Consider the following 23998-nt stretch of genomic DNA (forward strand, 5'->3'; position numbering starts at 1 on the left):
TGATCTCAACATTTTTGAAGAGCTGCTTCAGGTAACTTCAGGTCTGGTATTTTATAGAATATCTCTCAATTTGGGCTTGTCTGACGTCTTCTGATGATTAGACAGGGTTCATAAATTTGGAAGTGGGGGGGACACAACAGAGGTGAGTGCCCTTCTCACTGCATCACACTATAGGGTACACGATACCAATGTGACTCACAACTGGGGATGATGACCTTGACCATTCCATGAAGACAAGGCGGCGTCTGCCAAATTTCCTTACCATAAAGTTAGTATTCTTTCCTTTCCATACACTATTTGTTAAAAGAGATTCAATAAGCCCAGCCCCTACTCAAAGGAAAAGAATTAAGCTCCACCTCCCAGAGGGAGATTTTCAAAGAAATGTGTGGCAATATGTTAAAACCACTAAAGTAACTAACAAATATTTTACTAGATTATTTTGAGGCAATGCAAGTATCATTAAAGTTTCACTCAGCGTTTTTAGCTCAAAGCCAGACCAACTATAACACTATTAGTTCCTTTTGGATCACAAGTTTTTCCCTCCATCAAACCTTATATTCTAATGTAACCCAGATTCCTACTAAGTTAACTCATATGCCAGTGCTCATGAGGAAGTAGAATATTGAACCTCTTTGTATTCACCCCAAGATAACCTGCTTACACCAAAAACATTGAGTGATCTAGAATTTACATAAGACTATACAGATGTACTCACACTCATCAAATCTCCAAGATTGGATATTCTATAAATTCACCTGGGCAACTCTTCCAACCAGGAATTACCCTTCTTCCCTGTTCCCCTACATTAGTTGATTTTTTTGCAGCTTCTGGACCTTCCCCACATGCTTCTAAAACTTTCTGTCCAAGTAATGCAGAGCAATTTGCCTCTCCCAGTTCTCAATTTTGAATACTGTTACTCAGAACCATGCCCAACACTCACTTGCCACACCCTGTAAAGAAAGAACCTGGCAGTTACCAGGTTCCATTCCCCTTCAAGGGACAATATGGGAAATAATGACTCTCATTCTCACACTAACAGATACTTTAATCTTCATTTCTTATAGTAACTATAGATATTAATAACTATACTTGGTGTTAAAGGAATAAAAATCAATAAGTTGAATTTTAATCATATTGTTTTCTATTTCTAGTATATGAAATTACACTCCATAAAAACATGATTCTTCTAAAAGTCAACTATTTTTTTAAAAATCCAAATTTCCATATATAAGCTTGCTGAGGAAGAGAACCTCTAATTCTCTTGGATACCTAAGAATTTGAAGTAAAATTTCCTTTTCTCCTCACTATCCACCTTCAATATCTAACCAGTTATTTATAGTCACACTTATCCAAAATAATGTATTTTTTTATTGTAGCTCTACTTGGTGCCTAAAATGTTGTTTAATACTCTTCATTTTTATTTCTCCTTTTACTCTGAGGACATGTAAGTCTTAGACAATTCAGTCAATGAGAACTTAAATTATATCATTTTCAGTGGAAGAGCAAAAACGATGTAATGAGGATCAACCCAAAGCAAATTGTCACGTTTCCACCATATAATCTAGAAATGCCATTAAGCTTGAACATGATTTCTGCTTCTTCTACACCATGAGTCAGTAAACAAGTAAACCCACAAGCAGTATTCTAGCCCAGGATATTGAATATACTTCCTACGTTACCTAGTTTAAAATGAAAGATGAGAGAAAATCAAACTCTTAAGACTTAAACTTCTGAAAACCCAGATAATAATCAATGAGAAATATTTTTTAAATGAATCAAAATTAGAAGCCATTTCTTCAAACCTTAATAACAAACTTTAACTCATTCACTACCCTTTTAAAATGTATAAGCCTACAATGGATTTCATTTCCATTTGACTTAGATCAAGCAGTTTAGAATTATATTAAAACTGATTCAGTGAAAGCAGTCACAAAAAAAGGAAAAAACATCACATGCCAAAGAATTTCTATTACAGTTATTTTGCCTTTTAAGGTTTTTATTTTTCATAAAAGCAATTAGTTTAGCTAAAAAGTTTTCATGTGCCCTGCTCTAGGATTCAGACTGTCTTTTACACATTTAAGATCATAGCAACAACACTGAGCCTTAACAGAGGGTCCCTAGGGCACCATTAAATCTTTTATTTTTTTTTAAGATTGATTGATTGATTGACTTTTACAGATGGGGAGAGAGGGAGAAAAAGAGGGAGAGAAACATCGATGTGGGAGATAAAACACTGGTTGTCTCTTGCATGCCCCAACCAGGGACCTGTCCCACAACCCAGGCATGTGCCCTGACCAGGAATCCAACCCACATTCTGGCCTGCAGAGCAATGCCCAACGCGCCAACCTGCACCAGTCAGGGCAGTATCTTTAATAACAACAATTTTTCTTCTTTTCCTTAAGCGTGACTACTTCCATTAAAAAGACTAATACTGAGTACTGTACTACTGCAGTTCCTTAACGGAAGATGATTCTGAGTTATCACAGTTACATATTTTTTTAAATGCAGCCTTTCCTTTTAGAGGAGGAAAAAGAGAAAAGGAAATGTTTGTAGACATGTCATCGGACCATAAAAACTCCCACAACTTTTAACAATATGCATCTTTATCAGGAGGCTCTAAAAAATAACACGCTCAAAAATGTAGAACAAAAAGGAAATTAAAAGCTCTCTGTCTACTTTAAAAGGACCAGCAAGCTTGAGTAAGAATGATGTACTTGGAATGAAATAAAGGTCACATCTTAACTCCCTTCAAAGTCCACTGAAATTTTAAGAAATAATAAAATAAAATAAACTACCATGTCTCATCCTAATCACTGAGCAGTGCTACAGCTGCATGCCTTTGGTCACAATAGAAAGAACATGTAGATGATTCACTGGTAAACCAACAAAATTAGCTCATATCCAATAGGTCAGTAACATTATATACTTAAAGGTATAAACTTTCAAGCCAGATTTCTTATTTTATTAACTATAAAAAATGGAGAAGCCATGTCACTGATAATTAGAAAAATAGTTGCTATTACTATATATTTTTTTAAGACTTTTTTGGTAGCAGGTTTAAGGTCCCAGCAAAACTGAAGAAGGTACAGAGAGTTCCCATACACACCCTGCATAGTCTCCCCCATGATCAATACCTTCCAAAAGAGTAGGACATTTGTTACAAATGATGAACCTACACTGACACATCACCATCGGCCAAAGTCTACAGTTTACATTAGGGTTCACTCTTACAGGGACATTCTATGGGTTTGGACAAATATATAATGACATGTAGCCATCATTTAGTATCATACTATAAGGTATCTTCACTGCCCTAAAAATTCTCTGTGCTCTACCTGTTCATCCCTCCCCTTCCTATCCCCAACTCCTGGCAATCACTGATCTTTTTACCGCTTCCATAGCTTTCTTCCTTTCTGGAGTGACATATACGTCCCTCTCTATATCGTGGTTCACTTATCGCGGCCTCATTGTATCGCAGAATTATTTTTAATGTTATATTTAATTATTTATTGTGGATTTTTAGCTACATTGCAGGATTTTGCAGTATTGTATACTTATGTTGTTAAAGTTACATAGGTTTAAAAGTGTAGAATAAATGTAAGGTTCCTACTTTGCAGGAGGGTGGGGTCTAGAACTTCATTGCTCATTTGACTATATTTTTGTAATTAAATTCTTCATGTCGGTACAAAATTATAGTCAGCAAAAAATGTTTTAAGTGTCAAAATATAATATTTTGATCCAAATTAGACCACGTGAGCTATAAACAAAAAATATTACTTGTTTGTATTTATGTATATTAAACATTTTAAACATATTTAAGGATATTGTTATATTTTAAATTGAGGTAAAATGTTATTAATTATTTAGTGTGTATAAAACACTATAATAAGTACCTTATTTAACTGGATTTTTTTTTAATGGAATTCTGGTGTCTGTTTCCAAAATTCTCTTTGGAAACCTAAATAACAGCTCTAAAACTATCAAACATCAGTAAAATAATTATTCTGGAAAGGAATATATATATATATAATACAGCAGGGTTTCATTGCTCATAACCTATACTATTCATTTAAATTAACAAAGATTTGATTTCTGTTAAGATCTAAATTTCTAAATTTTGTTTTTTCCTAAATCATGTTAGAGGTTCTTCCCACATGAGAAGTAGCTAAAGTCATGGAAAATTTTAGCCTTTAAGTTCATCCAGTTGGGGATTATCAGTGCCAACAAAAACCAAAACAAAACAAAGCAAAAAAAGTTCCTTTTCAAGGCAGAAAACAATGTATTCATCTTCTAAATCCCTGAACCAATATCTAACTCAAAAAGAGCTAGATGAATTTTACTTGAATTGTTCAAAGAAATTTTTCAACCATAACCAGGGAACAAAAATTTCATACTAACATCTACAATTCAAAAAAAAACCTTTAATAAGTGAAAGTAGAATTGCATGACAGAAGCCCGAAGGGAATCCAATATTTATCATTACTATAGGACACCACACAGATTTCCAGGACATCAAAGTAGGGAAGAAATTCTAAAAATTTGCTGCCAGTTAAACTGTGTATACTTTCCAGATGGAAGTGGTAAGCACAATGAGTCAAATCACAAGATACAACCATTCCTGTTTTTTAAAGGCTAGAGTAATTATCAAGTATGATGTAGTTATATAAGATTAATCAGTTGGTAAAGGCACTGGTATTATTTTTAATGATAATTGTAATCCTTAATAATGTTCTTTAAAGGTACCTGAGGTTTGAAACATAAAACTCAAAGCTTTTCTTTAAGAATGGCCTACATGTCTAGTGTGTGTGAGTTGCTTATTATTTCAGGAATCCAAAGAGCTCTTATAGGAATTATTGTGGTAGGATACATAGGTACTCATTACTGACCTATTTTCCCCAATGAATAATAAGCAAATTTATTGGTTTCACTATGTCGATTATTTATGGAGGCTGACTGGGTAAAGCACCTCGTGCCAATGAAGCCAACCAAGGTCATGGGTTCAACTACCATGAGCCAATTCCCTTTCCTCTGTTCCATGGCCATAGGCTGTATTCTAAAACCTTAGCCAAGGCCACATGGAAGAGCAGGCCAGAGACCATGGATAAAGCAGCAAAACCCACTACCATGACTACAACAATAACTCGGAAGTAAAACCCCTATTGATCAGTGTCAGGATTTCATACTTCAAATGTTATTCAGTTTGCAAAACAAAACCTTAATTACTGCCTACAAAGTCGGTATGCTGAAAAGACATACAAGTCTTTGACTAATTTAATTCAAAAGCAACAATGGTAATGAGCATTATTCCCTAAAATGCCATTGCTTTCACTGGAATGGACTTCCTTTTTACGTAACCTTTGACTTAATAAAAATCTGGCAAGGAAAGGAAGTGCAAGCCCAACAAGTGCACTTTCCGGGGTTTCCTTCGAAATCAAAGAGTGAATGCACTTAGTGCAGGGTCTGTTTCTATCTGAGTAGTTTCTTCTCAAAAGAGACTAACAGTTTTGTTAGAAATACCTGAGCAAAATGATACTTTTAGCTTTTTAAATGCAGGACCACTGAGTTAGAATTGTTGACAAACATATGATAAATAATTATGGAAATTTACTTAAGAATTTCTCAAGTTTTATATGTATCTGAGCAGAATACCCTGTAAATATACAACATCTTTCATTGTTCAGAGTTAGAGGATGTTATTTTATGCCTGTGGATATGTTTTTGGCTGGTTTTTTTTTTTTTTTTTTTTTTTTTTACTGTTTTTTAATCAAAATAAAACAGTACCAAGTCTATGAATAAGTCTATCTGTAGCAGAGTGGTCTTTGTTTGCACAATATTACTATGCACTCAGTAGCTGCCCAATAAATATTAATTGATAATGATGGAAAGGGGCTTTATAAACAGATGTTCTAGGATAAATTCACTGAAAATGTAGATAGAAACATTCTACTCTTTAAGAAAAGAAACAAGTTCTGCACTCAGAAAAATCTCAGCCTATTGTCAGACAGCTGTTCAGTCAATAAGAGCACATTTTTCATCATCATCATAGCATTAACAACATTAAATGTTTATTTGCATACGGCGCTACACAAAAGGACTACCACAGACTTAGCTAGCCTTATTTGTTATAATTTACAATGACAATATTGGCAAGAACGAGTAAGTACACACAGCAAAATAAATGTGATTAAACAATACTTTGAGATCTAGTCATAAGGTATGACCATAAAATATATGTCAGACTTAAATGCAACTCACGGGAGCAATAAGAGTATTTATAAAGTAAACCTCAACTATTTCCAAACAGAATTTGAGGTGCTTTATAAGAACAGCTATACATATGCTTAAGAATAGGTAAAATAAAGAAAGGAGCCACAGGCCCTAATAGAGAGGACAAGTAACAACTCTTTAGGAACCTAGAGAGCAGACAATCAGAACAAAACTTGCATGGGGTGTGGCAGCGGGTGGCAAAAAAATTGTACAAGGACTAGCTTCAATGAAGGTAGGAACAGGAAACCTACAGGCAAAATGATCAGCCCAGGAATACATCCTGAAAAACACAATATTCAAAAGCACTTGAACAATGAGAAAATATAAGTTAGCATACATGATAGAATTTTGGAGAAACATAGTTGAAATGGGGAGGTGAAAGGGGTGGAAAGTACACTACAAACATTTAATAATTCATGGCCTTAGGTAAGATTTTCTTAATAAAGTCAAAAGCCTAAGAAGGCATGATGAAGTGTTTATATATAAATGAGATTATAGGAATTTCAGATTAACTTACATCTACATAGCATCTCATACAACTGCACCCTTCAGAGGAATCCAAAGGCCTTAACCTACAAGCTAAAAGTGGACGTGCTACTTCTACCATACATTGGTAAATTTTCAACTTTTGTTTTATTAATATGTAATAGTAGGATCCTGAAATATATTATCAGGATGGAATATTCTTTGATCCAGCCAGCTACTACTCTCAATGTTTCCCAATACAAGAATGACCGCATGGCTTTTGGATACTGTGTCTGTGATAACCATGAACCACATAGGGAGTTTGTTCTGTGAATGCAAATTCAAGAACTGAGTGAGTAGAATGTCAAAAGAGACAAAGTCCAAGATGTCTCCAACTTCTCTTCCATAGGAAGTTTGGCAAAAAAAAAAAAAAATTGTTTTCCAAGAGAAAATATTAAAGGTGTTTTAGAGTCACCTAAAATGATCAAAACCTAATAAGAGAGATTGTAAGTTAAATTAAGGGGAAGGGGTAGGTGCCAGCGTAGGAGGCAAGGAGAGAAATCAAGAAAACGACCAAGAAAGAAAACTAAAATACAAGATGTGTCAAGAAACTACACATTTCAAGCTGTGCCACACAGTGCTCAACCAGCTTTGAAAGACAAATCCCATAATGGCCAATCACTCTTTTCCATCTATTTCCTTCTCATTGGCATGTTGACATTAATTGTTCTTCCACAACATTTCAGAAAAGGGCTTATTTTATCCTTGCTAAAATAAATAAATAAATAACTTATCCATGGGTAACAAACATATAGAAGAAAATAATTAGCATGATATAAAATAGAACAAAGAGCAATGTTGTGAATCAAAAGTATTAATCAGAAATTAAATGAGCATTTCAGCCATAGATGGGTAGAGTGCTCATCATGTAGCAATAAGCAATGGGGTAGAATCACATTCATAAAAGAATTGCCTAAAATTATTTGAAAACCCAAAGACTCAGCAAAAATGCCACCCCTTCCATCAAAATTTTCCCAAAGGGCCAGAAAGGGGTAACTCTCTCCCCCTGAGGCTACTGTGGACCTATGCAAAGCTGTAAAACACTGATTGTTAATGTTTCTTTGTCCTTAACTCAACCAGGAGCCTCTAAAGGCCAAGATAGAATTTTAAGTATCCTTAAATCCCTAGTCCCCAGCATCGTACCTGGCATGCAGCAGGTATATGAGTATTGGCTGAATGATACTTTACAATATATAGGGTTGACTACATAGTATTCAATATTTATTCATTCATTCCTTCAGGAAACACTTACCGGGACCTTATTCCAGGCCAGCCACAGCTCTAGATGCTGGAGACACAGCAATGAGCAAAACAGATTACGAGCCTGCCTTCAGAAAGCAAGCAGATGACAGGCAATGAAAAGCATTATAAAGAAAGAATACAGCAGTGTAAGGGGCTCAGGCAGGAAGAAGGGGTACTTTATCTAGGGCAGTTTTCAAGGCCATTTTGAAGTAGAGCTCTGAATGGCATGAGGGCATAAGCAATGCAACTGCTTTCAGAATGGACAGTTCCGGGCCCTGGGAAAGGAACGTGCAACTGTCCAGACACAGAAGGGTGCCTCACATGTCTGTGATAAAGCGAGAAAGCCGGCCTAGAGTGGGCAAGAGAAGAACCATAAAAAGGTGGGGCATGTAAGGACCAGATCAGAGGGGGGCTTTGTAGGCTGAGGACTTCAGACTTCCTTCTGAATGTGAGAAGGAAGAAGGAGAAGGAGACGTGGAAGAAGAAGAAAATATTTAAGGGTTTTGAAGAAAGATGGAGCACTATCTGATCCTGTGGGAAAATCTGCAAGGAGTTAGTAATAAAAACAAGGAGGTTAGTATACTGACCCAGACAGGAGACCTTAGTGGCAAGATCATAGATGAGAACAGTAGTGATAGAGGGGAGAAGTGGTTACCAATTCAGAAAATAGTTTTAAAATAGAGCTGACAGAATTTAATGATGGATTGTGAAATGTGGGAGAAATGGTGAAGTCAAGGACATAAAGGAAACATGACTATTTCAAAACAAAATTAGAATTATTTTATCAAGATGAGTATCCACCTTTATAAGAAGAAATAAGTCATAGGAGCTACTCACTGGGATGCGCGCACACCCACAAGATTTGGCCCTTTCTGTACTAGTTCACAGGTCAGAAGGAGAAAGAACATGAAATGGCGCCCCAGTGACCAAGTCTGCCCAAGGCTTTGTGGCTCTGAATGCACAGCAGCACTCTTACTCCCATCCAAGATGGAGACTGGCTAGCAATGCTACAGGATCTCAATCTCAGATAATGAACATGAGACGACTATATGACGTTTTCTCGCTTCCCTATGAGGCCCATTAAATAACTGCGCAATCAAGTTATAGCTGTAATTTGACCATAATATGGAAAAAGATGTTAGAAAAAACTAAGCTCATCATGCCTTGAGAAATAATTAATGCCACAGATTCAGTAATTTTTTAAAGGACCCAGTGTACAGAACAGAAATGTAAATTAACTAGAATTGCAATGCGTCATAATAGAGCTTTTCTATCAAGAAAAGAAAAACAAACAAAGAAACAAAATTAGTCAAAGGAAGAATACATAGCATTAGGAACATCAGTGCATAATGATTATTAACTAGGGTGGGTGGATAACAGGGCACAAAGGAACTGATTATTAAGGAGAAGAAAATGATCATTAGAAAGGTTTGGATCTATATATGACAAAAATTTAAAGAAAGTATATTTGGGACACTTCTTCATAGCTTAGAAATATAAAACATGGAAAAGGGCATAGAATATAACTCCAGTGAAATCAACTCTCATATCAAATTACAGACTCTGATTGTCTTATTATATGAAAAGGATTCTTCCAGAGGGAGGGAGGCAGGGAGGGGAGAGGGAACCATAACCCTGAAAAGGAAGCATGAAAGAAACTAACAAGAAGGGATAGAAATGACAGTTTTACTGCTAAATATAGCAGATGTCTTAATACGTGATACTCAGTGTGTCATAATTTATTTTTCAACAGTGGAGAGCAACACTGTTTCAAAGTTAAAATTTCAAATAGCTATAATTAAATAATTAGGCTTTTTTCAGTTGCATTGTTTGTGCCAAGTACACTTTCAGGAATCCCTAGGAGTTGAGGTATATATATTATAAAGAATCATTTTTCAACAAAGTTCAGAACTTTAATAAAACATGCATGCTGGGTCACAACTGATGGTTCCATACTGACGACTAGTGGTCAAAAACCTGTAGTGATTCCCTATTAGGTATCTTAAGATTTTTACCATCTAAATTTGAAACAGGTAGTGGAAATTATGTGAAAAACCTAAGTTAAAAGGTTTTTTTTGTACTAACATTCTGAAAATTACAATGGAAAAACCTGTATCTGCAGTCTTTTAAAAAGTCTTTTTTGTCCATTATTTGTCGCATCCCCAGACCGAAGTCAATCAGCATTTGCTGCTGAGCCATACCACATACAGTTCCATGAAGTGTCAGTTTATTGACATACACATGGCTGAAATCCATAATTAATATTTCAAAGAGTCTTACTTTTAGAATTCATGTATCTGAGCTCTTCTATCTCTTTTCTAACTTTGCTATTAGACACTAATGTATAAGAAATCCAGTGACCTAAGTTCTCAGTATAATTTGAAAAACGGTAAACTATATCAAAATGCTCCTTTTATAAAGCTGAAATATTTAAAATTTAATGGTGATTGTCTGAATTCTTAAAGAATGTTTGTGGGACTTTGGTTATATCATTTAAATTACTACATATTAAACTTCAGAGAAGTTAAAATTAGTTACCTTCACTTCCCACTCTGCACGAATAAGAGCAGAATAATACAACGATTTTTCTTAACCAAAAATGTTTTATGCAGCTAAATGGTCATTTACATGTGAAAGTACATTCAGTCCCTTCAACAACTATTCCCAGAACATGTGTCTGCTAAGGGATCAACAATGCAATGAACGCCCCCGAAACAGGCATGATGAACCGAGTTCCCGCCACTGGAGTTTGTATTGTAGCGAGGAAGACATACAATAAGATAAGTAAACAAACAACAATTATAGGTGGTAAGTGTCATTAAAAAATTAATATGATACGAAAGAAAGCAGAGGGGCAGAAGGGGCCTATTTTAGGAAAGGTGGGCAAGGAATTTCTCTCTGAAGCGGGGGGACAATTAAGGCTGAAGGACAAGAAAGGATAGTTATGCTGAGAGTCAGAAGGAAAATGTCCCAGTAAGAAACTGAGAGGAAATCACTGTGGCTAGACCACAGATGTCTTAGAATAATTTGCAGTTAAATACATAATGTTGACATTTTAGAGCAGCCATCTAAAGAATGGAAATATAATCTGCAGATTCAAAGCTGGCAGTATATATAAAAATAAATATATAACACATTGCAATATAATATTAAACAAAAAAAGGGAAGGGGAAAAACACATTAAGAGATCTTAAAAAAATAAAAGGATAAAAACATTCCCAAATGTATCAATAATGATAAGTGTAAAGCCACTAACTCAGTCATTAAAAGACAATTCACCAGATAAGACTTTTTTAAAGACCTACTATAAGACCATAAGAAACACACAAAATTAAAACTGCAGAGGAAAGATTAAAATAAAGAGGAAAAATCATATGCCATGAAAACAGCAACTCAAAGAATGCTAATATCCAGACTAACACTAATTAATAATTTAAAAACCAACTGACCAATAAGTAATTATATCCATGAAACCACAGTCACAAAACAAATAACGCAAAAATCACAAAAATCACAGGAACAAATTGACAATCCTTATCATAATGGGAGGCTTTAGACTGACATATTTTATAAGAACACAAAGACCAGAACAAAATTTGCAAAAGTAACTTACTAAATATATATATATGCTTGTGCTATGCATGTGTGTCAGACATGTATAAAACTTTGCATCCAAAAACCAGAAACTATATTTAAATTTTTTACTTAGAGAATACTTACAAAAAATTCTGATGGTACGAGGTCAAAATGAATTTCAATAAATTTCAAAGGAATTAAATTTACAATAAGTAATAGAGTTTAAAAATAAGTAAGCACACATACTTGACAATTACAAAAGGCACCCTAAATAAGTCTTGAGTTACAGGAAATCATGCGAGAAATCATAAAAGACTTAGAAATAAACTACCGTAAAATAATAGCATATAAATATATAGTAATTTGGTGATAAAATTATAGTGTTAAGTTTAAAAAACAGAAAAACCAATGTTCTAACTTGCAAGCCTGAAAAGGAAGAGTAATCCTAAAAAAATTTTAAAGGGGTAAGAAAGTAGTGAAGTTAAAAGCAGAAGTTGATGAAAAATAAACAAAGATAGCCAAAACAAAAACTAATAAAATAATCATATGTCTAACAAGACAAATTTTAAAAGGGGAAATAAACAACTAAATAATAATAAAGGAAAGGCTATAGCCTCAGAAATAGACTGAAAAATAATAACTCAAGGCCATTATTGCTTCTTTAAATTCATTTCAAAACACAGATAAAATGGATAACCTATAGAATCATGAGTAATTGTCAAACTAGATTAAAAAATAAAAGATTACACAACCAAAAAAGATGGAAGAAACTGAAAATCTCTCAGCCTAGAGAAAGATAACACGTACAAATGATTTTATGGGTGACTTTTAACAAACATTCATGTAATAGAGAATCCCTCTCCTAGAGCCAGAGAAAGAAAAAGAAGGAATCTACCTAAATCATTTTATGAAATGAATGTAACCTTGTTTACAAAAGCAAAAAGAACAATGCAAAGAAAATTATCAAATAATCTCAATCATAAGTAAAAATATAAAAATCTTAAAGAAAATAATAGCAAATTAATTCAGCATTGCATTAAAAAATACATCTAACTAAATATTGGGTTGGTGAAAAAGTTTGTTTGTTTGTTTCCATACGATGGCTCTAGTAGTGAGTGCTTAGTTGTTTGTAACTTTAATTCAAAACAATTTCGTTAGATTGTATTTTGACAGCTGTCATATCAGCATGCACTTAAAACTTTTCAAAATTGGTGAATTTTTGTGCAGCCATTTCAATACTGAAGATGAAAGAAGATATGCAACATTTTGGCATATTATGCTTTATTATTTCAAGAAAGGTAAAAACGAAACTGAAATACAAAAAAAGGTTTGTGCAGTGTGTGGAGAAGATGCTGTGGCTGATCAAACGTGTCAAAGTGGTTTGCAAAGTTTTCTAGGTCTTACTGACATTTTAGCCAAATAGTTCTTTGCTGTGGGGCTGTCTTATGGATTAGAAGATGTTTAGCAGCACCCCTGGTGACCTCTACCCACTAGAAGCTAATAGCGGGAGACAGTCGACATACTCAAAATATCCAAATCAATAAAGTTATTGGTGAAAATGAAAAATGTGTATTTTACGGAAAAAACTAAATGGACTTTTTGGCTAACCCAGTAAGTTCTCAGGAATGCAAGGAAAGCTCAATGTTTATTAATAGACTCAACTACATTTAAATATTAAGAGAGAAAGCAGCAAGATTATTTGATACATTTCACAACACATTCACAATTTTAAAAAAGAAACAGGAAAAAAACCCTCTCTTGGCAACCAAGTGAATAAAAGGCAATGTTGTTCATTTGATTTAAAAAAAATAGCACTCAAAACCAGGAGCAAACACCATGCTTTAAAAGCATCCCAATAAATACAGAAATGAAGCAAAGATTCATGCCATCTATCTTTGCTTTTATTCAACGTGGCACTTGAGTGTCTAGCCAGTGCAATAAAACAACAACAAAAAGAATTATAAAGAGGCTAAATTTCCTTTAAGTTCAAATGATACGATTATCTACACACTAGATTAATATGTCAGCAAAGCTACTAACAAATCATAAGAACTAATAAGATCATTGAGCAAGGCTGTTGTATACAAAAGACACACATAAAACCAGTTACACTCCTATGTACTACAAATAACCAATTAGAGATGCAAATCTCTAAAAAAAGAAAATATCCATTCACAAAACAGAAAAACCATAAGGTGCCTAGGAATAAGTCCAGCAAAAGAAGTACAAGACCTTCATACAGACAATTATAAAACATTATTGAAAAACATTAGAAAACACGTTCTCTTCAAATTAATCTATATTTAGTACAATTACAATCAAAATGCCAGCAAGAGTTTTCACGAAACATGACAGGAGATTTTCATTATCAATCACCAAAATGTAATAAAAGCTGTAATAACTGAGACAAAATGATAACACTTCCGAAGTAGAGAGCAGATCAATAGCAAAGTAGAGAGACCCAGACAGATATCCCAGGAAACTAGATGCATTAATAGAAATGGCATTTGAATCAGAGGGAAAAGAACAAAGTATTCAGAAATTATGCTGAAGTAACTGATTTGTCATATAAAAAAACAACTTAGATTCTTTCTTCCTACCATTAAAAAAATAAAATTCCTGAGGGAAAACACAAATAATCCAGTATTTTAAAATGAGCAGATAACCAGATGGCCTATACAGGCACAAATGCAAACTGCTACAAATATGAGAAAAGACGCTCAGATTCACCAACAGGGAATGCAAACGAGTTAACCTGTCATAGTCACCACCCCAGCAAAAACAAAAGGAATTATGATTACTACTGGTAGAAATGTGGGGGAGAGAGCCGTTCCCAACTACCTTGACGACAGAAATGTGAAGAGTTAGAACCTTTTGAAAAATAATCTGTTAACTTCTATTACAATACAAGATCCACCCATGGTAATAAAAGATTAAGTAGGAACCATATCAACCAGTTGGAGAAATTTCCAGAAAGTATTGGTCAGAGAAAAAAACAAGATGCACAAATATATATATTGATCCTGTCATTAAAATAAAGCATACCCCAAAAAACCCTATCTATGCAAAGGTGTATGTAGTCTATACACTTGTATATCTGCCCAGGGTAACTAAGGGCACAAAGAAAAATATAAAGGGTATATCCCAGGCTGTTTACTCTGGTTTCTTATTTTAGGGAGTAGGGGGAGTGTTTGATGACGAGAGAGCAAAGGGGGAGAGACAGGAGAAAAATGAGCTAAGTAAAGAATAAAGCTACACTAAAAAAGAGAACATTTATCGGATCATTTTTGCTATGATCACATTTAGTTATGCATTTATTTAAATTATATGTGAATCGTTTTAATAATAAATATTTAATAAAAATGTTAGAAGAGTTATGTGGGAAATAAAACTAAGCCTTGGATCAAAACAATGTATTAATATGGTTACTACTTAATGCATTAGCAAATATTTCTGAAGTGCAAAGTATGTTAAATGCTAGAAATTAAACTGCTCAAAACAAGTACAATTAAAAGAAGCAACACATCAAGAAACGGTAATTAACAGTAATAATCTAGAACAAAAAACCTTCATATAATTATCACTTTCTAGAAACTGGACAGTGAGGAGAAAAAGGCCATCTTTTATGCAATAGAAAGAGAAAAACCGTCAGTGGGATTAGGGTTTATTAAAAGAACAAAAGGTGTTGCCCAAAATAAGGCTCAGATTTATCCTACACACACAGCTTCCCCCATGAAGAGTAAACACGAGAGCAAGTTTTTTATTTTTCCCATGTTGCATACGTGTTCCTTCAAAGGAGCACCTGTGTGCTTGTCCTACTGTGATACTCAGTGCCTTCAGCACCTGGGTAGTCAGGGCCCTGTGCGTGTCACGTTGCCTGTGTCCCTCCTTGCCTGACAAATGATTGAATTCTAGAGCTCACGTCCCCACAACTGGGAAAACAAGGTGCATCCTGTGAGCTTTCCTTGTGCTTATTACAGAATTTCTAATGTATTTTTAAATTCTCATTTACTTGTAAATTCTGTCTTTTCCCAAAGCCCAAGAAGGCTACTGGGATGGTCAATGTGAGGGTAATTTAATGGGCATTTCTATAAAACATATCTAATAATATCAGTGGGGAAAGGGAGGCTTTTGTTATAAAATAAACATGTGAAAATGTAGAGGACAGCTACAGAAAAGAGGGCAATGACTAGGGGAACAAGAAGAGGGAGGTAAAGTGATTGCCCAAGCAAGTTTTCCAATTCCTCCCTGGAAAGGTAGATCAAGCGGAGTTCAAAATCTATGTCTCCAAATCAAGTAAGATAATCACCAAGGGGCGTACAGAGGAAGTTAATGAGACCACCTTAGAACATCTGTATGGCTAGGTCCTCCTCTGATTTGACACCGAAGCCTCAGGGGAGATGCTAACGCTATTATGAGGACATCAGGAAAATACCCTTGGCTTCTTTGGAAACTTCACCCTTCATGAGTCCAAACTGAATACACTAATAAATAGTACCCAAGGCTTTTCTATATGAGATGTCCATTTCACCCACCATCTCTGGGGCCACGGTTACATTTCTGAGAAGGAACTTCTTTATTAGGTTTTTCATAACTTATACACACGCCACAAGATGAAGAAAAATATAGAAAAAAAAGCCAGTATCAATTACTTAAAACTTTTCTGCATGTGGCCTTATTTTATTGACGAAGCTTACATAATTTAGTATTCCAGACCGAAAAACCACCGAGCTGAGCTCCAACCCTACACTTAATTCCTCACCTAATCTTCTCCATCCTCCACTAAGACTCTGGGCCTCGTCTGCCTCATAGACTTCTCCATGAAGCACCTTTACATTTTAAGGCATCGCAATCCCCCTAGATCATATGCAATATTCCTGATGGCAGTGGATGAGGGAGCTAGAATTTTAATATGCTACGAAATGCTCTGAAAAGCATATACAAATATACACACCCAGCATAATTTATCTCCTGTTTTTCATTTTAAGTAATGCAATTGAAGATGAATAAATAACATTCAATTTATAAGAAACAGCTAGTAAAAACCAAGTCAGAAATTTCCAAAATCCTACAGTCAAAAGTGAGAAATGTTATCTAGGATTCTATGTGAATTTTAGACCTGCAAGTGTTTTGACTTGGGATTATGGTCAAAATACCCCTTCGTGACCCTATTAACCACCGTTCTTACCACTCCACTATATTGAACTAATCAAGGGTCCCTTATTATTACCCATCTGACCAAAGGCATCTATATTACGATAAATGTACCTTAATGTTAAACAAACGCTTTATTATTTGCACAATGGTTCAACAAGGAAAGATTTATGATGGTTATGGGCTTGTATTTGAAATTGATAAGTAGAAGTTCAGAATACTAGAACAACCATTTAAAACTAAAAGATACGAGAAAAGAATATTATTGCAAAACTGAAACATTCATCTCTCTAAACAATGTTGTTTAACGTGAGATGCAGGAGGTCTGAAGACCAGTGAAGATACTCAGAGTTAGGAAACTCTGACATTCACTTGACCTCAGCAGCACAGAAGTAGTAGAGCCTTAAAAAAGAAGCAGAGTCCAGAGTATGCACAGCCCTTCTGCTTAGCCCAACAGAAAACAAAATACAAATAAAAAACAGAAGAGTCAACAATTCTTTCCAACTGATTTCCAATGATGAATACTGTTTTTAATTAGACGGGAAAGGATAAAGCTCTGAGGACCTCATTAGATCACTGAAGAGAAGTGGGTTTTAGCCAAAGCCACAGATTGCATCCCTGTAATACGACATTACACCTAGAAATCTCTGACATCCTGGAATTTTTTTTAAGTACATTTTATTGATTATGTTGTTACAGTAGTCCCAATTTTTTTCCCTTTGCTCTCCTCCACTCAGTACCCCACTTCCCTCCAGCAATCCCACCCCCCCTTAGTTTATGACATCCTGGAATTTTTAATGAACACTCCTAATCTCTTAACTACTTTTAAATGTCATAATGTTCACTAACATTTAGTTATACATTTTAGGAAGAGAGAATGGCTAAAAGTGTAGGCACACTTTCTCACCTACAGATTCAATTTTGCTCCATAGCCAAAAACAAAATACACCAAGTACTATTATCAAATAGTATAGGTATTTCCACAAGTATTTTTTAATATCGAAAAGAAAACAAAGCGTTTTCTCTCCTTAAACACAACCTTTCCAGAAGAGTCTTGGCCACTTAACTCGAGAGTAAGGAAACACATCAGCCTGAATTAAACCTTTCCAGTTTCCACTGTACTATTGAATCCAGAATCACCTTTTAAAAGCGTATAGGTCACTGCTTATATTAAAGTGACAAAATATGAAATTAAACATTTCTTATCAATAGTGATCCTCTATTGTATTGTCAGAGATGGAATTCCAAATCACAGCTCAAGCTTTTAGTCAAACTGACAATTACAATGCAAATATTCAGGCTCTGGTTTCTCAGAGAGGGTGGGGAGCAATCTTACTCTCCCTCTTTCTTTGTAATTTTGTGCATTCTGCAAAGGGAAGAAAATAGTATGGAAAATTTCTCTAATTTTCTCTTGCAAAAAAGAACAATTGTCTCTTCAGTTACTATTATTATGCTCACCAGATGCAATTTGCTCTGAGAACAAATGTATAAAAATCAAGGTTTAAAAAAAAAAAAGCTACCCACATGCTTTATCTAATTATTCAACAAAGTATTCTCTTCAAAGTAATTACCAACTAAAAAGGGTATGCCTCCTTTTGTGAAATGAAAGAAAATGGAATTTTAGAAAACAAAAGCAGATTTTTCTATCAGCTTACATTATAATTTAAGCATTGCAATTTTTGTTCCTAATTTTCAATCAGCAGTGTATTTACTTTAAAATTATTTTTATCTGTCAATTAATAAGGGTTAATAATCCTCAAGCACAAATGAATGGATTTGTAGAATATCACTTTTGAGGAGAAGCATTTGGTAAAAGAAAAAAATTCCTTCTGTTTTTAATCTTTTTGTTTTCTTGTTTCTAATTGTATAATTTATGTATAGAACTAAAAAACATTTTAAGGGAATTTTGACAAATTTATTCTCTATAATAATAATAAAACACAAATGTTGGCCCTGGCTCCGTAGCTCAGTTGATTAGTGTGCCATCCTGATACGCCAAGGTTGTGGGTTCGATCCCTGGTCAGGACACATATAAGAAGCAACCAAAGAATGCATAAATACTAACAAATCGTTGATATTCTCTCTCTTTCTCCCTCTCCCTCTCTCTCTCTCTTGCTCTCTCCCCTACCACTCTTCCATTCTCTTTCTAATCAATAAACAAAAATTTTTTAAAAACCATAACCAATGTAATAAAATGAGAAGTCACAAATCTATACCAATAAAAATGAATGAATGAATTAAGAAAGAAAAAGGCAAAACACTTCCTAACATAATTCCAACTAATATACGTAGAAAAAATGATGCAATTTTTTTTTAATCAGCACTTAGCATCACTTAGAGTAATAAGTGTTTCACACAGGAGCCAACAATAGATGCCAAAATTCATGGGTACATTAAGAAACAGGCTATTTCCAAGTGTCAAAGAGTCTCCTCATAAAATAAATAATTAAAATACAACACAGTAACTTTACATTGGAAAAACCTGGCAGACAATACCTCAACCATCATCAGTAAGGGGACAAATTGACATTACGTGCCTCCTGACATGATATCATGGGAAGGGCTTAATACCAATATATTGGGTTTCCTGACAGAAGTCCATAACTGGAATCTAGTTGTGAGGAAACATCAACAAACCCAACAGGAAAGACATTCTACAAAATAACCTGCAAGTATTCTATAAAGTGTCAAGGTATAAATGACAAAGAAAGACTGAAAAACTGTTCCAGATTAAAGTAGACTAAATAGACATGACAGCCAAATGCTGTATGTGACCTTGTACTGGACCAGAAAAAGACATTAGTGGCAAAATTTGAATACGACCAATAGACTAAATCACAGTATTGATCCAATGTTACTATCTTGTGATTAAGGAAGAGAACATACATACCATATCGTTTAGGTGTAAAAAATATTTACATTATGTATGTAACCAATTCAAAAAACTGTGTGTGTGTATGCACATGTATATGACTATGTATACAAAAAAATTGATAAAGCTAGTCTAGTAAAATCTGAATACTGGGAGAACCTAGGTATAAGATATACAGAAATTCTTTGTTCTAATTTTTCAACTTCTTCATAAGCCTGAAATTCAAAATGAAAAAGGTATCTAAAAAATAAGTGACCTCTCTTTTTAATTGGTTTGATGACAATCTACTCCAGGGGTTGACAACTTTGTTCTGTAAAGGGCCGGTCAATATTTTCAGGTTTGTGGGCCATATAGTCTCCTCCACAGCTGCTCAATTCTGCCATTGCGTCACAAAAGTACAGACAAAGTAAAAGTGAATGGGAATGGCTGTGTTCCAATAAAATTTTATTTACAAAAATAGGCAATGGGCAGATTCAGTCCCATTTGGCCATAGTTTGCTGAGCCCAGACATGTCAAGGAAAATTAATCCAAGTAATTATACTCACAGTTAACATTTTTTTAGCACGTTCCAGACACTGCATTAAGTGCTCTACTGACATTAATTCATTTATCCTCACACCAAGCTGATCAGGTTAAAACTATAATTATTTCCATTTTCCACAGAGGAAATGGGCCTGGAAAAATTAAGGAACTCGCCTGCGGTCACACAGCCAGCAAACAGTGGACTCTGGGTTTGACCCAGAGAGGGCTGACTTCACCCACTAAGCTATAACCAATATGCTCTATTTCTCATGTGGACTGAATACTGTCACACGAAACAACTAAGGAACTACTACCATTCTAACAATGGCTAAACAAATATCCAAACTCAGGATTAACATTCTGAGATGGTATTTTTCACAAACCTCTTGTAGCTGCAGGGAAATGAGTCCCAGCTGATCCTGACGTCTTTCCACCAGCTCTCTCTCTGAGCGCATCTCTCTTTCTATTTCCTGAAGCCGTCGCTCCACTCGATCTGAAACCTTAACACAAACAAAAAAACTAGTAACATTACAGAACTGTTATGGGGAAAAGGAGGCTAAATTGAAAGAGGTATTTTATGCCAGCAACACTACTGTCTAAAGCATTTGACACTCGCTTGTTTGGAGAGCCCCTTTTCACGACGTGATTATAAGACAGATCACAAAAAATAAAAATGACTGCAACTTATAAAAGAAAACAATCATTAGTCTCAAAATAACCCAAACCTGGATCCCAATAAAGGACTTACATTTTTCAAACTATAAAATATTAATTTAATAGATCAGTTAAAAGTAATAAACTGGAAAAGAGTGCCCTCTGGTGAAACAGAAAGAAAATAGCAATTTTGAAAGCTACTGCGTTTATTACTCTGATAATGATAAACTGTTCTATTTAGTCCTTTATCGTTTTAATTATCTACAAGCATGACTTGACTAGGAAGATTTTGATAATGCAGCAAATAATTAAAAGGACTTTTCATTAGCTTGTCAATCTTATCTACTGTGATCTGCTAAAAAAAGAAAACCAGCTGTAGAAGATCAAAAACTAAAGTCGAACTACAAAATATTACATTGGTACTTTCTAAAATAAACATGAAAGAATTTTTCTTTCTGATGTAAGAGCTTCCTTGCTCAAAGTTTGAAAAATACAAAAACACTTCATGCATTATCATTATCTACTCCCCTAAATAATATTTGCACTATTTGACGGTATGTGTATTTGGTGCAGGTAAATAAAACACGTTTGCACTTGTTTAAGAGAAGCAATAAATACAGCCCTGTTATAAAAAAATCTTTGCCACCAATTCTGTATAGCCAAGAAAGGTTCTGGTCAAGGGTCTCACTGGGGCTAAGAAAATGTTCTAAACTAGATTATGGTGAAGGTTGTATTACTCAGAACATTTACTAAAAATTGAACTGTATACTTAAAGCAGATTAATTTTATGCTGAATTTTACCTCAGATCAAGTTGTTTTTAAAAGCACATTGATAAACATAAGCCTAATTAGTCAATAAAGGGTGAACAAAAATATTCTCTCAAAAGAATCAGTAGTTACTTTTTACTAAGACTGGTAAGTCAGGTGCTTCCAACTTCTAGTGCTTAAAAACGAGATATTTACTATGCTAGTCAGTTCTTTACTAAAAACTCAAAACACTCCTCAGCATCAAGCTTCTACTTTATCCTAAAAAAATCAACCCTAACATCCCAACAAAAAAATTTACTACTGCATCTGAAATAAATGCAGCAGCTGCTGTAAAAGAAATAATACTAAACACTAAAAAAAAAGTTGTTAACTCATTCAATTCTTACAAAATGGAAACATCTTTATTGTTCACTGTGAATATAAAAAGTAATTAACAGCGACACACCAAAAAAATAAATAATACAGAACTACCTCAAAATTATTGGTATGGCTACTGTAAAAAAAAAATGGAGAAATTAGAACTAGTGTACTGTTGGTGGGAATGTAAAATCATGTAGCTTCTACGGAAAACAGTGTGGTGGTCCCTTTAAGAAATTAAAAATAGAATTACTATACAATCCAGCAATTCCATATCTAGGTATATACCCAAAAGAATTGAAAGCAGGTCTCAGATATTTGCACCACCTTGTTCACAGCAGCATTATTCACAATATCCAGAAGATGGAAGCAACCCAAGTGTCCATTGACAAATAATGTGGTTTATACATACAATGGAATATTATGGAGCCTTAAAAAGAAAGAAAGTTCTTATACATGCTATAACATGGATGAACCTTGAAGAGATTGTGCTAAGTAAAATAAGCCAGTTACAAAAGAAAAATACTCTATCCTTCCTCTTAATGAGGTACCTGGAGTGGTCAAATACAAATACAGAGACAGAAAATAAAATGGTGGATGCCAGAGGCAACATGCCTAGGAGAGTTTTGATGTTTTGTAAAGGGCCTTGTTACTTAATGGGTATCAGTTCAGTTTTGCAAGATGAAGAGTTCTGGATTTAGTTGCACAACAAGGTTAATGTACATAACACTACTGAACTGAACACTTAAAAATGGTTAAGATGGTAAATTTTATGCTACATATTTTACCATAATTAAAAATAAATAAACAATATAGAATGATAAAAACTAATGATAAGAAATAATCTGCTAATACCATCCATGAAGGAAAAACCACTGTTCAGTATTTTGTTGTATACTTCCAGAATTTTTTCTAACCATATGTGCATGACTAGTCTATTTCATCTTTTTTTGAACAAAAGTTGAGTATTTCACATAGAGTTTTATAAATCTTGTTTGCTGTTCACGTATCATGTACAATTTTCTATGACAACAAATCAATCTACATAGTCATTTTTAACAAGTGCATAGTTCTCCATAATTGGTTTAAATAATTCCTTATTGATAATGGGATAACAATTATTTCTTTTTACTATACGTACATGCCGTGACAAACACTCTTATACAAGATTATTTTTGTAAACTAAAGATACAATCTCTAAGTGAAAATGTTGAATCAAAAGACATGAATCACTAATGAAGTTATTAATCTGGGATCACACACCTAATTAGTGAGAAGAATGAATCCATACTGGCCTCAGTTTGGATTCAAAAGACATGAATCAAAAGACATGAATCACTAATGAAGTTATTAATCTGGGATCACACACCTAATTAGTGAGAAGAATGAATCCATACTGGCCTCAGTTTCCGGTAGTATTTTGTAATCCCAAGTCCATTTCTGTGCATTCATTAAGCATGCATGAATTGGTTTCCGTTATTATGCTAGATATAGTGGTATACAAGCTGCCTCCACAGACCCTGCCTTCAAATAGTTTGCTACCTACTGAAGACCAAGACTGAGTAACTAGTTAGGATTTCTCTAATTAAATTCAAGGAGTTGGATCACTTCTATATTTTAGGAAAGAAGGCTATGCTTACTAGCATCTTATCAAAATTAAAGTAGTTCAAGTAGCCCTAGCTGGTGTGGTGGCTCAGTGGATTGAGTGCAGCAGGCCTGTGAACCAAAGGGTTGCTGGTTCGGTTCCCAGTCAGGGCACATGCCTGGGCTGCGGGCCAGGTCCCCGGTTGGGGACATGTGAGAGGCAACCACACATTGATGTTTCTCTCCCTCTTTCTCCCTCCCTTCCCCTCTCTCTAAAAATAAACAAATATATATTTTTTTAAAATAATAATAAAGGAGTTCAAGTAACCAAATAGTGAAATCAAAATCTAAAATTACTTAGATATTATCTACTTCACCACCATAGCTAGTATACATGATGATATAATGGTGCTGTATTTGGAGGATTCTCTTCCAGTTTTGAAATGTTTGTGTGAGGGAGCTTCTGACAAGGTCTCA

At 34.5% G+C, this 23998-nt stretch overlaps 1 protein-coding gene across 1 annotated transcript in view; it reads right to left on the reverse strand.

Annotated features, from left to right (window-relative positions):
- CEP128 (centrosomal protein 128) overlaps positions 1-23998 on the reverse strand; it is a 353412-nt gene that overhangs the window by 279679 nt on the left and 49735 nt on the right. Inside the window, exon 8 of the mRNA XM_090271263.1 lies at positions 20542-20658. Within this exon, the coding sequence (XP_090127389.1) occupies positions 20542-20658 (117 nt within the window). The remainder of the gene's footprint in view (positions 1-20541; positions 20659-23998) is intronic.

This window comes from Furipterus horrens, unplaced genomic scaffold, assembly GCF_987537825.1.
Source record: "Furipterus horrens unplaced genomic scaffold, mFurHor1.1.pri manual_scaffold_3, whole genome shotgun sequence".
NCBI lineage: Eukaryota > Metazoa > Chordata > Mammalia > Chiroptera > Furipteridae > Furipterus > Furipterus horrens.